This window comes from Oncorhynchus nerka, linkage group LG11 (assembly GCF_034236695.1).
Source record: "Oncorhynchus nerka isolate Pitt River linkage group LG11, Oner_Uvic_2.0, whole genome shotgun sequence".
Classification (NCBI taxonomy): domain Eukaryota; kingdom Metazoa; phylum Chordata; class Actinopteri; order Salmoniformes; family Salmonidae; genus Oncorhynchus; species Oncorhynchus nerka.
This window is the reverse complement of record NC_088406.1, coordinates 36,492,056-36,507,097: the sequence shown is the minus strand read 5'-3', so window position 1 is coordinate 36,507,097 and position 15,042 is coordinate 36,492,056. Positions and strand designations below refer to the sequence as shown.

The window sequence follows — 15,042 nt, the reverse complement described above, 5'->3', positions numbered from 1 at the left end:
AAGTGGACAGAGGTTTTAGCATGAATTTAACCAATGTACTAACTCCGATGTTGTTGTTTTGAATGTTTTTCCTCACCATATTTAGCAGCTTTGGCCGCAGCGGGATTATATCCTGATATGCAAAAAGTGTATAAATTAAAAGACATCCTTCCTGATTTATGAACTCACTAAAACAATTGGGGGCGGTTACTAAAAAGCAAGCTCAATGGAGAATGTCCAATGAAAAGGTTTTCTATTCCAGGATTAGATTTAATCTGTGTCCGCCCTTTACAGAGATCAATATAATGTGATACATCCACAGGTACACATCCAATTGATTAAAATTATGTCAATTAGCCTATCAGAAGCTTCTAAAGCCATGACATAATTTTCTGGAATTTTCCAAGTTGTTTAAAGGCACAGTCAACTTAGTGTATGTAAACTGGAATTGTGATACAGTGAAATATAAGTGAAATAATCTGTCTGGAAACAATTGTTGGAAAATGTACTTGTGTCATGCACAAAGTAGATGTCCTAACCGACTTGCCAAAACTATAGTTTGTTAACAAGAAATTTGTGGAGTGATTGAAAAATGAGTTTTAATGACTCCAACCTAAGTGCATGTTAACTTCGGACTTCAACTGTATTTCAATTGAGTGATTTCCTTATATGAACTGTAACTCAGTAAAATTGTTGAAATTGTTGCATGTTGCATTTATAATTTTGTCCAGTATATTACAGTACATTTACATGGCAAAAGCAAATCGGACTCACCTCCATATCCAGCCCCAGGTACCCCTCCATATCCAACCCCCGGTACCCCTCCATATCCAGCCCCAGGTACCCCTCCATATCCAGCCCCTGGCACTGCTCCTGCTCTCCCCGCCACGCCCGCTCCTCCTGGAACTCCTACAGATCAGGCTCAGGATGTTATTCCTTGGTGGTTTAAACAACAGTAATATCTAATGGTTGCTTCTATGCAACCCAGTGAAAAAAATCTAATATATTTAGGGGGATTGGCACCACCGGCAGTATATCAGTACAGTATATACAGTTGAAGTCGAAAGTTTACATACACTTAGGCTGGAGTCATTAAAACTCATTAAAACTGTGCCTTTAAACAGCTTGGAAAATTCCAGAAAATTATGTCATGGCTTTAGAAGCTTCTGATCTGCTAATTGACATCATTTGAGTCAATTGGAGGTGTAGCTGTTGTGCCTCTTTGCTTGACATCATGGGAAAATCAAAATAAATCAGCCAAGAGCTCAGAAAAAAATTGTAGACCTCACAAGTCTGGTTCATCCTTGGGAGCAATTTCAAAACGTCTGAAGGTACCCCGTTCATCTGTACAAACAATAGTACGCAAGTATAAACACCATGGTACCACACAGGAAGAAGACGCATCCTGTCTCCTAGAGATGAACGTACTTTGATGGGAAAAGTGCAAATCAATCCCAAAACAACAGCAAAGGACCTTGTGAAGATGCTGGAGGTCACAGGTACAAAAGCATCTATATCCACAGTAAAACGAGTCCTATATTGACATAACCTGAAAGGCCGCTCAGCAAGGAAAAAGCTACTGCTCCAAAACCGCCATAAAAAAGCCAGACTATGGTTTGCAACTGCACATGCGGACAAGGATCTTACTTTTTGGAGAAATGTCCTCTGGTCTGATGAAACAAAAATGGAACTGTTTGGCCATATTGACCATTGTTATGTTTGGAGGAAAAAGGGGGAGGCTTGCAAGCCGAAGAACACCATCCCAACCGTGAAGCACGGGTGGCAGCATCATGTTGTGGGAGTGCTTTGCTGCAGGAGGGACTGGTGCACTTCACAAAATAGATGGCATCATGAGGCAGGAAAATTATGTGGATATATTGAAGCAACATATCAAGACATCAGTCAGGAGTTAAAGCTTGGTCGCAAATGGGTCTTCCAAATGGACAATGACCACAAGCAAACTTCCAAAGTTACGACAAAATGGCTTAAGGACAACAAAGTCAAGGTATTGGAGTGGCCATCACAAAGCCCTGACCTCCATCCTAAAGAAAATCTGTGGGCAGAACTGAAAAAGCATGCGCGAGCAAGGAGGCCTGCAAATCTGACTCAGTTACATCAGCTCTGTCAGGAGGAATGGGCCAAAATTACCCCCAACTTATTGTGGGAAGCTTGTGGAAGGCTACCCAAAACGTTTGACCCAAGTTAAACCATTTAAAGGCAATGCTACCAAATACTAATTGAGTGTATGTAAACTTCTGACCCACTGGGAATGTAATCAAATAATTAAAAGCTGAAGTAGAACATTTTCTCTATTATTATTCTGACATTTCACATTCTTAAAATAATGTGGTGATCCTAACTGACCTAAGACAGGGAATTTTTACAAGGATTAAATGTCAGGAATTGTGAAAAACTGAGTTTAAATATATTTGGCCGGTATGTAAACCTCCGACTTCAACTGTATCAGTCAAAGGTTTGGACACATCTACTTATTCAAGGGTTTTTCTTTATTTTTACTAAATTCTACATTGTAGAATAATCGTGAAGACCTAAAAACTAGGAAATAACACAAATGGAATCATTTAGTAAACAAAAAAGTGTTAAACAAATCAAAATATATTTTATATTTGAGATTTTTCAAAGCCACCCTTAGCCTTGATGACAGCTTTGGACACTCTTGGCATTCTCTCAACCAGCTTCATGAGGTAGTCACCTGGATGCATTTCATTTAACATGTGTGCCTTGTTAAAAGTTCATTTGTGGAATTTATTTCCTTCTTAATGTGTTTGAGCCAATCAGTTGTGTTGTGACAAGGTAGCATTGGTATACAGAAGATAGCCCTATTTGGTAAAAGACCAAGTCCACATTACAGCTCAAATAAGCAAAGAGAAATGACAGTCTATCATTACTTTAAGCCATGAAGGTCAGTCAATTCAGAAAATTTCAAGAACTTTGAAAGTTTCTTCAAGTGCAGCTATGGAACACGGACCTGTTCACCGGATGTGCTACCTTGTCCCAGACCTGCTGCATTGGACTCTCTCTCTACCGCCCTTGTTGTCTCTAACTCTGAATGATCGGCTATGAAAAGCCAACTGACCTGTTGAGGTGCTGACCTGTTGCACCCTCTACAACCACTGTGATTATTTTTTATCTGACCCTGCTGGTCATCTATGAACATATGAACGTCCTGTATATCTATGAACATATGAACGTACTGTTATAATCTCTACCCGGCACAGACAGAAGTGGACTGGCCACCCCTCAGAGCCCGGTTCCTCTCTAGGTTTCTTCCTATGTTCCAGCCTTTCTAGGGAGTTTTTCCTAGCCACTGTGCTTCTACATCTGCATTGCTTGCTGTTTGGGGTTTTAGGCTGGGTTTCTGTACAGCACTTTGTGATATCGGCTGATGTAAAAAGGGCTTTATAAATACATTTGATTTGACCTGGTCTCCAAAATCACCCAACCTCAACCCAATTGAGATGGTTTGGGATGAGTTTGACTGCAGAGTTAAGGAACAACAGCCAACAAGTGCTCAGTATATGTGGGAACCCCTTCAAAACTGTTGGAAAAGCATTCCAGTTGACTACCTGATGAAGCTGGTTGAGAGAATGTTAAGAGTGTGCAAAGCTGTCATCAAGGCAAAGGGTGGCTACTTTGAAGAATCTAAATTTTTTGTTGTTGATTTTTTAAAACACTTTTTTGGTTACTATTGTACATGATTCCATATTTGTTATTTCATAGTTTTGATTATTCACTATTTTTCTACAATGTATAAAGAAAAACTCTTGAATTTGTAGGTGTTTCCAAACTTTTGACTGGTACTGTATATTTGTACTTTTACCCCCTTTTCTCCCCAATTTCGTGATATCCAATTGGTAGTTACAGTCTTGTCCCATCGCTGCAATTCCCATACGGGGTAGGGAGAGGCGAAGGTCGAGAGCCATGCGTCCTCCGAAACACAACCCTGCCATGCCGCACTCTTCCTTGACACAATGCTCGCTTAACCCGGAAGCCAGACGCACCAATGTGTCGGAGAAAACACTGTACACCTGGCGACCGAAGTCACGCCCGGTCAGCCACAAGGAATTGCTAGAGTACGATGGGACAAGGATATCCTGGCCTGCCAGAACCTTCCCTAACGCAGACGACGCTGGGCCAATTGTGCGGTGCCTCATGGGTCTCTCAGTGATGGCCTGCTGTGACACAGCCTGGGATCGAACCTGGGTCTGTAGTGACGCCTCAAGCACTGTTATGTAGTACCTTAGACCGCTGCACCACTCGGGAGGACCAGTACAGTATATTAATACAAAGGTTAGGCAATACATTTTTCTAAATCATGGAGAGGATAATGTACCATATTTAGCAGCTTTGGCCGCAGCAGCAGCCCCTCCTGCTGGTACTCCTCCATATCCTCCATAGCCTGCAATACAAAACAAATAGCAAAGTTTATAAATGACCTCATAAATAGTTTGATAAGACAGACCAAAGGCTCCCAATCGTAAACCAACAGTATTAACTCTTCCAGATGACATTAGATTTCAACTTCTGGTGCAAACCTCCATATCCTGGTCCAGCCCCAATCCCTGGTACTCCTCCTGCTCCTCCTAAGCCTGCTCCTCCAGCTCCTAGGCCTGCTCCTCCAGCTCCTGGGACTCCACAAGAAGAAAATTATTAATTAAATTAAGTTATTATTTTGAAATAAGGTCTCCATTCAGAACTGCTTAAGATACAGTAGACATATCTCTTCTTCTTACCATATTTAGCAGCTTTGGCCGCAGCAGGATTATACCCTGAAATTGAAAAATTGAATAAATTAAAAACATCATGCTCCCCAAGCCTCATAATACAGTAGTATTACTAACACTGGTTTATGCTTATGTTTATCAGTTCATGATATTATATAAAATTGGCGTCATTGGAAACGTACCTCCAGCTCCTGCCCCTCCATAGCCTGTCAATCAAAGCATGGAACATCATCAACCTAGTAGCCCTATAAGGCAATCTACCCCACTTTACCTTAAAACCAACCCTCTGCTCAACCCAACTATCTAACTCCACTGCTTAAACCTATATAAAACCAACTCTACCCCTATGCAAAGTTTGCCAACTACATATTGTGTGTGTGAACACTGCCCTTACTTCCACCCCTCCCCCAGACCCTTCCATCCCACATGGGCATCCCCTTTGGTGTACGTACCCCCAGGCCTGGGATATCCTCCAGCAGGCACGCCACCATATCCACCCCATGGCCCACCAACAGCCCCCTGACCTATAACACAGGAGAGGGCATGTCATGAGTTGACACATGGTAATGTAAAGAAATGTACAGAAATTTCACCATGAATTCAACCAATGTACATTTTTCTTACCATATTTAGCTGCTTTGGCTGCAGCAGGATTATATCCTCCAGCCCCAGGTACCCCCCCTGCTCCTCCCCCTGGTACTCCTCCCTGTACTCCTCCAAGTCCTCCTGTTCCTAAGCCTGTTCCTAGACCTCCTGGAACTCCTGTGTGTTCACATGGTTTATATGATTTCAAAACCAGAACTGTCAGCATGAATTCAACCAATGTACCAATTCTGATGTTGCTGTTTTGAATGATCTTACCATATTTAGCTGCTTTGGCTGCAGCAGGATTATATCCTCCAGCCCCAGGTACCCCCCCTGCTCCTCCTCCTGGTAATCCTCCTGCTCCTAGGCCTGCTGCTGCACCTCCGGGGACTCCTATGACAGAAAATGTTAGGATTTTGCCATTAAGTCATGGCTAACTTAACAACTGAAAAGATATAGTAGACTTGTCACATTTCTTTGTACCATATTTAGTGGCTTTGGCAGCGGCGGGATTATATCCTACAATGAAATAGGGGTCCTAGATTCAAAACGTGATTTTGGCATTCAAAACAGTGTGAAAGCATTGGAGAAGTCAAGCATCATGACTTACCTCCAGCCCCAGCTCCTCCAGCTGGTACCCCTCCTGTTCCTCCAAGACCTCCAACTCCTAGGCCTGCCCCTGCACCCCCTGGGACCCCTATGGTCAAGGAAAAAAGAAAAAACATTGGATTTCAAATTCAACAATTGTACAAACACTAAACGAGACTGGCCTAATATCGAGTGATTTTTCTAACCATATTTAGCAGCTTTGGCGGCGGCGGCGGCAGGATTGTATCCTAAAATAGAAAATAATTCAAGTTAATTTACAGCATACCTCCTGACAACTGCGTTTCTAGCCCCATAAAGTAGCAGTAGACAGCACAGTGACTGGAAGGTAGAAATTACTGTACATCTTTATGATTCAAATGAACATTTGTCTTACCATGAATTTCAGTCTCCTCAAGCAGTAGTTAATGCTATGAATGAATGAATGAAATTGCTACAAGCGTGAGATACTATACTGCAATACTTAGATAAGCTACCTCCAGACCCTGGAAAAGCTCCTGCTCCCCCAAATCCAGCACCCCCTGGAACACCTACAGGGAGGGTGACATCCATACAGTATATTATATGATCATTTCTATTATTAAAATAAGGCCAATGTGAGTTGGAGCTGACTAAGCCAATGAACGAAGCCCTTCAGTGAGTGATGGTGTCTTAACAGCATTGTAAAGGCTGTGGCCTGGGCAGCCTTGGGATGTTTTGGTTAGTTTTCCTCACCGTAATAGGGAGGCCTGGCTCCCGCTCCATAGCCTGTTCAGAGATGATGAAAATGGTGATGTGTTAAAGATATTTGCTACATTGAGTTTAAAGTTGCAGTGCTAATCCAGGTTAGTGCACTTGATAGGAGTCAAGACAATACAGTATTATAATGCATGTACAAGGTTTGCACTGGTTACTAACTCTGAGATTGGGGTATGTTTGAGCAAGGCACATCACCTTCATAACAGCTTCCTGGAGAGCCCAGTGGTTGGCATAATATACAGTGGGGTACATCATTATTGCATCATTATCAGCAAAAAATACTATTAAATAAATAATACAAATACTCAGCTATGATGTATGCTTCAAAAAATGGTGGGGATTATACTATTTTATATTAATACAATTGACAATTGCTCAGATAATTAGATTTAGTTTAACAAGTAATCAAATCAAATAAAAAGATTGGAACCTCTGTTTTCAATACTCTGGCACAGAGTTTTATAACGACACAGAGTTTATGAGCTTGGAGAACATGTTGGGAGGGATCTTAGACATTTCCTCCATACGGAATCTTTCTAGATCCTTAATATCCTTTGTCTGCGCTTATAGACGGTGCTCTTCAATTTAAACCACAGGTCTTCAATGGGGTTCGAATGCTGAGACAGATGGCCATTGCAAAATGCTGATTTTGTGGTCAATTACACATTTCCTTGTGGATTTTGATTAGTGCTTCAGATTATTGTCTAGCCAAAGATAGCAAAGATCCACCACCATAATTTACTGTAGGTATGAGGTACTTTTTTGCATTTGCTTCTGTTTTCAACACTACACCCTCCACTGATGTGCATGGCCCAAGAGCTCTATTATCATGTCATTTGACCATAGCACCAATTCCAATCCAAGTGCCAATGCTGTTTTATCAAACTCCAGGTGGTGCTATAGTCATTTGACATGAAAATGGAGCACTTTGGCCATGCACACCACTGGTGGGTTTGGCATCAAAAAACAGAAGCATATACAGAAAAGCACCTCACCAAATTGTTTATGATATACTAGTCCTGTGGCTCTTGTTAAGGTCAACAGCATAGTGAACTTTATCACGTACCAGGACATTTTAGCCAAAAACCTGGTTGCCTCTGCCAGGAGGCTGACGCTTGGCCGTAAGTGGATCTTCCAGCCTGACTATACCTTAGTTAAATCTATAGGTATTTGGTTACTATAGCCTACCTCCAGTTCCTCCTAACCCTGCAACTGCTCCTCCTGGAACTCCTGTGGTGGAGGTTGACATGAAAACAATGCTTAGTTAAAAGTGGACAGACACTTCAGCATAAGTTACAACCAATGTTGCAACTCTGATGTTGCTGTTACGAGTGACGTTTCTTACCATATTTAGCGGCTTTGGCCGCAGCAGGATTATATCCTGAAATGTAAAACATTAATACATTGAAAAGGAAATTCCGCCAAGCCATTAGGGTACACATACAGTAAAGTCAAACTACATTACATCCTGCACCCCAATGGTGCTCCTTTCTGTACCTCCAGCCCCAGCCCCAGCCCCAGCTAATGGTACTCCTCCTGCTCCTCCTGCGACTGAGCCAGCACCTGGGAGCCTGCCTGCACCTCCTCCTGGGAGTCCTGTGTAGAGGGACACGAGGAAACCATTGGATTTCTGAGGCATGTCTAACTAACTTCAGTTAGTTAACAGTGGAACTAAATGAGATAATAGTGGAAGTACATTTCAGCATGAATTCAATCAATGAACCAATTCTGATGTTGTTGTTTGAGTGATTATTTACCATATTTAGCTGCTTTGGCTGCCGCAGGATTATATCCTGAAATGCAAAACATGAATCACTTGTGATTTTTATAGTCTAAAAATGATTATAGATTTGCCATATATAACCATCTAGTTCACAATACCATATCTGAATAACGTCCTTAATATATACACACAGTAAAGAGCAACACTACTGAGATGAGAGTAGTGTTCACTGTGTAGTATACTTTTAGGCTCACCTCCAGCCCCAGGTACACCTCCTCCTCCTGGTACTCCACCAAATCCTCCAGCCCCAGGTACACCTCCTCCTCCTCCTGGTACTCCACCAAATCCTCCAGCTCCTAGGCTTGCTCCTGCACCCCCTGGAACAATAACAAAGCATCAACCCTAACACTTTATTGGTAAAAAGCTGAGGGATGGGGTTGGAGAAATGTTTGCACTCTCACCTCAAATTTATAAACAGCGATACAGACTGACCATCCATGATATCAACATAATAGTTTTAACTCTGTTCTGAGGCTCTGCAGTATTTGTTTGCAGTTACAAGGTTCACAAACAAAAGAGTAAAACAAGTTTATATTTGGGATTCTGATGGTACGACAGTTCAACTAAGCTACGCAGGCATCTATAAGTTCTATTCTTCAAGAATCAATGGGTATATTTCATTAATGTAAAAGTCTAAAAATGAATGTAGCAACTGCTGTTTGCCCCTTTGAAGGTTAACATAAATAAAAAATCTACAGTTGAAGTCGGACGTTTACATACACCCTAGACAAATACATTTAAACTCAATTTTTAACAATTCCTGACATTTAATCCTAGTAACAATTCCCTGTCTTTGGTCAGTTAGGATCAGCACTTTATTTTAAGAATGTGAAATGTCAGAATAATAATAGAGTGAATGATTTATTTCAGCTTTTATTTCTTTCATCACATTCCCAGTGGATCAGAAGTTTACATACACTCAATTAGTATTTGGTAGCATTGCCTTTAAATTGTTTAACTTTTGTCAAACGTTTCGGGTAGCCTTCCACAACCTCCCACAATAAGTTGGGTGAATTTTGGCCCATTCCTCCTGACAGAGCTGGTGTAACTGAGTCAGGTAGGCCTCCTTGCTTGCACACGCTTTTTCAGTTCTGCCCACAGATTTTCTATAGGACTGAGATCAAGGCTTTGTGATGGCCACTCCAATACCTTGACTTTGTTGTCCTTAAGCCATTTTGCCACAACATTGGATGCATACTTGGGGTCATTGTCCATTTGGAAGACCCATTTACGACCAAGCTTTAACTTCCTGACTGATTTCTTGAGATGTTGCTTCAATATAGCCACATAATTTTCCTGCCTCATGATGCCATCTATTTTGTGAAGTGCACCAGTCCCTTCTGCAGCAAAGCACCTCCACAACATGATGCAGCCACCCCCGTGCTTCACGGTTGGGATGGTGTTCTTCGACTTGCAAGCCTCCCCCTTTTTCCTCCAAACATAACGATGGTCATTATGGCCAAACAGTTCAATTTTTGTTTCATCAGACCAGAGGACATTTCTCCAAAAAGTATGATCTTTGTCCCCATGTGCAGTTGCAAACTGTAATCTGGCTTTTTTATGGCGGTTTTGGAGCAGTGGCTTCTTCCTTGCTGATCAGCCTTTGAAGTTATGTCAAAATAGGACTTGTTTTACTGTGGATATAGATACTTTTGTACCTGTTTCCTCCAGCATCTTCACAAGGTCATTTGCTGTTGTTCTGGGGTTGATTTGCACTTTTTGCACCAAAGTACGTTCATCTCATACCTGAGCGGTATGACAGCTGCGTGGTCCCATGGTGTTTATACTTGTGCACTATTGTTTGTACAGATGAACGTGGTACCTTCAGGCATTTGGAAACTGCTCCCAAGGATGAACCAGACTTGTGGAGGTCTACAATTTTTTTTTCTGAGGTCTTGGCTGATTTCTTTTGATTTTCCCATGATGTCAAGCAAAGAGGCACTGAGTTTGAAGGTAGGCCTTGAAATACATCCACAGATACACCTCCAATTGACTCAAATTATATCAATTAGCCTATCAGAAACTCAGGTCATTGTTTTCCAGACATCATTTTCTGGAATTTTTCAAGCTGTTTAAAGGCACAGTCAACTTAGTGTAGGTAAACTTCTGACCCACTGGAATTGTGATACAGTGAATAATAAGTTAAATAATTGTTGGGAAAATGACTTGTGTCATGCACAAAACAGATGTCCTAACCGACTTGCCAAAAACTATAGTTTGTTAACAAGAAATTTGTGGAGTGGTTGAAAAACTAGTTTTAATGACTCCAACCTGTATGTAAACTTCCGACTTCAACTGTATGTACCACCTCTGATATTGCTGTTTTGAGAGATATTTCATACCATATTTAGCAGCTTTGGCCGCAGCAGGGTTATAACCTGAAATGCAAAAGTTTATAGATTAGTAACCCAGATTTTTATAGTCAAACTGCAATCACAAAAAAGCAGAATTCTGAACTAACTAAACTCACTGTAAGAGGCCTATCAGATTTTGATGTTGTACAGTTATTTTCATATGTACCTCCAGCTCCTCCGGATAACCCTCCAGGTACTCCTCCTGCTCCTCCTGCAACTGATCCAAAACCTGGTACGCCACCCGCACCTCCTGGGACTCCTACGGTGGAGGGTCACAAGAAAACGACTCATTAGCTAAAACTCTGATATTGGTGTTCTGAGTGATATTTCTTACCATATTTAGCAGCTTTGGCTGCAGCAGGATTATATCCTGAAATGTAAAAAATGTCAAATAAATCTAATTTTTAAAAAAATCTACCTGACCCTTGGCCTTACTCTGAAAATCTTTAGATATACTCTCACTGTCAGTATAGATCACAAAAAGCTAAATGTTTCACTTGTATTCTCATATTCTCTCATATTCCCTTTCACTTGTATTCTCTGAATAGTAGTAATGTCAACTGTGGCTGTCCTGTCTAGTAGTTTTGTTTGGTGGTACTGTACACTGTCAGGATACTGTCCAGTAGAAGGTCAGAGGTGTCTTTATCACACACTCTCTTTCTCCCCTCACCTCCAGGGTAAGCTCCTCCTGCTCCAGGGTAAGCTCCTCCCGCTCCAGGGTAAGCTCCTCCCGCTCCAGGGTAAGCTCCACCTGCATCGGGCACACCACCCAAACCAGCACCAGCACCTGAGGGTAAACACTTCAAGAGTTAGTAGTTGAAGTTAACACTGTGTCAAAAAGCCCAGTTTCAGTAGCCCTGTGATAGCGATCACTACCATATTTAGCAGCTTTAGCCTGAGCCTGGGCCGGGTTAAGACCTCCTGTCCCAACACCTGCAGAGAGTGGGGGAACACAAACATTAGAGTTACAGTTCTCAATTCAAAATAATTTATGTAATAGAGTGCTCTTAAACATATTTTCCCATATATTTGTTCTCCAATTCCCTACCAGTTCCAATGGGGTATCCAGGCTTGGATCCAGGACCACCTTTGCCACCAGGAAGGCCTGCTCCACCACCACCACCAAAGCCCCCATATCCTGAACCAAGTGGAGAGAACCATCTACTGTACCGTACTGCTTGTACTACACACACATGTACAATCACACATACATGCAGACACACTACTTAAAACATTTACATATTAAAAACGTTCTGTACCAAATGGAAGTTTGCCTCCAGCTCCTCCAACTTTCGCTCCATAGCCACCTATAGAAACCATGGCGACAAACAAACGGTATCAGTCGTGTATAGAGTAAAGGTTTTGAACTGACACACAGTCAGAAAATCCATTACTACTTCATTGTTTGTGAATGGACCTTCGTTGAAAATTATTGACTTATTACTGATTTATTCAATTTCATTACAGATCCACCCAAGACATAAAACCACACAATTTTAATCTATTCTGTTCAGCAGTAAACATTAATACATCTACTGTAGATGGGTTAGTAGTTCTACATCAGTAAGGTTTGAGCCCAGTAGGTCATAGCTGAAGCAGTTTGTGTTTTTATCATGTGTAAACACAGCTACATTTGTTTCTCATCAAACAGGTGTTGATTTGATTCAGCAGTATAACCTAGCCTGCGTCAAACATCGAGACACATTCTTAAAACTAACCTACGGAACAGACAAGGAGGATTGGTCAGTCCACTCAGATCTTACTATTGCCCCTGAGTGACTACAGATCTGAGAGGAGGACAAAGGAAAGCTCTAACTTACTGTATGCTTTTGGCTGCATGACACTCTTTCCTGTGAGGGACCACATACGGTAAATAGCTAACTAAGACCATGCTGTCTTAACACATATAACATTAACTGACATTGATTGAAGTGGGTGTCCCTTACCGGGAGTGGGTGTGAAGCAGCTAACTTACATACAATACATGACAGAAGCAGTCACAGTTTTAGTGGGTTACGGTTCAGAGCTTTTGCACTTTTCAGATTTTTGAAGTGTCTTAGAGGAGAAGGTGGTAGAAGCATCGTTCTGATTTTGAGGTCTTCCTAGAACGTGATGATGTGACTGCAACAACACATGGTGAAAAGGGCAACAACTCAGTTATGAAGAGGAAAGAAAACACCCTTGTTCCAAAGTCAGGACCTGGGCCTCAAAAAGAGAACAATTCGATTCTCAGCAGCCAATTCACATTGATAAACCCACCATACATAACCTGAGGCCTAGGAGGGGGGTAGCCATAGAACTGCCCATGACCATGGCTGCTCATGTGACAGTGGCTGCTCATGTGACCGTGACCGTATATGGGGCTGTGCATGTGGCCATAATGGGGGTGATGGGGATAAGACACTGTGCAATGGAGGGAAAGGAACTTAACGAACTGTCAACATTGTGTCAACTTACAGACCGCAAACATGACATCTACAGAAAGGAAGTAGAGTTCACAATAAAGAAAATAAAATGTCGTCCCTCCACTCCCCTACCATGTAGGACCATTGCTTGGTCAAGAGTTGTTAATATCTGATCTCATTTTTGCATAATACATCCCAAGCCTCAACTATATGTGCCAGAGCTTTGTTTATCACAGCCACTGATCGCTCTATATGAACACTATCTTGAAAATATGATAACCATGTTTGAGGCGAGAGGATTGTAGGGGTAATCCAAGCACTAAGGATAACCCTTTTTACTGCTGTTAACCCCGTATGTATATATGATTATTTTCTGAGCCAGTTGCAATACAATTGAAGAGTCATCATTCAACAAAAATAAAGGTGAATCTTTGACCACAGGGAAACCCATAATTGTTGTAAGGAAATCTGAAAAGTGACCAGAACTGGGACCCCACAGGACATTCCCAAAACATGTGACCAGAACTGGGACCCCACAGGACATTCCCAAAACATGTGACCAGAACTGGGACCCCACAGGACATTCCCAAAACATGTGACCAGAACTGGGACCCCAAAACAGTGACCATTCCCAGGAAAACATGTGACCAGAACTGGGACCCCACAGGACATTCCCAAAACATGTGACCAGAACTGGGACCCCACAGGACATTCCCAAAACATGTGACCAGAACTGGGGACAGGATATTCCCAAAACAGGACTGGGATTCATGACCAAAACATGTGACCAGAACTGGGACCCCACAGGACATTCCCAAAACATGTGACCAGAACTGGGACCCCACAGGATATTCCCAAAACATGTGACCAGAACTGGGACCCCACAGGACATTCCCAAAACATGTGTATTAGTACTCCAACAGCATTCATACGGCATCTATCACAGATTGGAGTTGGAATCAGCTTAATCTTAAAACATCTAAATGGGGTTGCATAACTTCTATGTATAGTCTTATAATGTATAAGCTGATGTACTGGGTTTTTAGAGGTAAAAAATACATTTTCTCAAATGGCATCCCAGTTCAGGTCGTGCCCCAATCCCTGCATTTCGCGGTTCTATACTAGAGTGACACCCAATGTAGCGCATTTAACAGACAGAGGGCAATCATAAGTGGCAGAGACTATTTTAGAAGTTAATGAAGGGTCTATCCATGTAAGCATTATGTGGGATGTTAACGGGGCATCCCATGCTACACCATACGTTTTAAACTAAAATATTAACTGTAGGAAAAGGAACCATGAAAGCCCGGAAGTGAATACATTTGTTTGAGGTCCTGGAAAGGAATTAGCCCCTTATCATTATACATGTCTCGCCAGGTATGCACACCCTTATCCGCCCACAATGGGTACAGAAAAGACTTGTTGTTTGTCAGCAGTTTATAGTTATGCCATATAGGAGAAGAATCCCAGAACGTCTTAGTGTTGCCTATGTGTTTCTCAGCATAGTACCATACATGTAGTGAGTTGGAAATAATTTAACAACATTTTTTATATGCCATTTTTATCTTGATGCCCCAAAAAACTAGATCTGTAAGTCTATGTGGTGCAACAGGTGCTTCCTCCATGCCTCTCCAAGATGCTGCAATAGAATCATCAGACCATACACTCACGGATTTTATTTGGAAAGATGAGTAATATAATTTGTCATCTGGAAGAGACAAACCTCCTGTTCCCATTAACCGTGTAGGAGTATCATATCTAATGCGTGGCTTTTCGTCATTCCAAATAAACTTTGAGGTCATTGACTTTAATTCCTCAAAGTATTTTGGTGGAGGTGGTATAGGCAC

At 41.8% G+C, this 15,042-nt stretch overlaps 1 protein-coding gene across 15 annotated transcripts in view; it reads right to left on the bottom strand.

Annotated features, from left to right (window-relative positions):
• The window catches only part of elna (elastin a), a 102,127-nt gene that overhangs the window by 33,422 nt on the left and 53,663 nt on the right, over positions 1-15,042 (bottom strand). For 12 of the 15 annotated variants that reach the window (XM_065024478.1, XM_065024479.1, XM_065024472.1 and 9 more), the window contains exons 13-36: positions 12,050-12,097; positions 11,839-11,928; positions 11,667-11,723; positions 11,461-11,577; positions 10,957-11,049; positions 10,779-10,814; positions 8,631-8,753; positions 8,411-8,446; positions 8,151-8,249; positions 7,999-8,034; positions 7,842-7,883; positions 6,630-6,662; positions 6,392-6,445; positions 6,104-6,145; positions 5,920-6,006; positions 5,586-5,702; positions 5,349-5,486; positions 5,177-5,248; positions 4,907-4,930; positions 4,734-4,769; positions 4,536-4,631; positions 4,334-4,399; positions 754-888; positions 77-112 (exon numbers count right to left, since the gene is read on the bottom strand). In XM_065024478.1, the coding sequence (XP_064880550.1) occupies positions 77-112; positions 754-888; positions 4,334-4,399; positions 4,536-4,631; positions 4,734-4,769; positions 4,907-4,930; positions 5,177-5,248; positions 5,349-5,486; positions 5,586-5,702; positions 5,920-6,006; positions 6,104-6,145; positions 6,392-6,445; positions 6,630-6,662; positions 7,842-7,883; positions 7,999-8,034; positions 8,151-8,249; positions 8,411-8,446; positions 8,631-8,753; positions 10,779-10,814; positions 10,957-11,049; positions 11,461-11,577; positions 11,667-11,723; positions 11,839-11,928; positions 12,050-12,097 (1,713 nt within the window). The remainder of the gene's footprint in view (positions 1-76; positions 113-753; positions 889-4,333; positions 4,400-4,535; positions 4,632-4,733; positions 4,770-4,906; positions 4,931-5,176; positions 5,249-5,348; positions 5,487-5,585; positions 5,703-5,919; positions 6,007-6,103; positions 6,146-6,391; positions 6,446-6,629; positions 6,663-7,841; positions 7,884-7,998; positions 8,035-8,150; positions 8,250-8,410; positions 8,447-8,630; positions 8,754-10,778; positions 10,815-10,956; positions 11,050-11,460; positions 11,578-11,666; positions 11,724-11,838; positions 11,929-12,049; positions 12,098-15,042) is intronic. The other 3 variants (XM_065024474.1, XM_065024486.1, XM_065024487.1) reach the window with 3 other exon arrangements.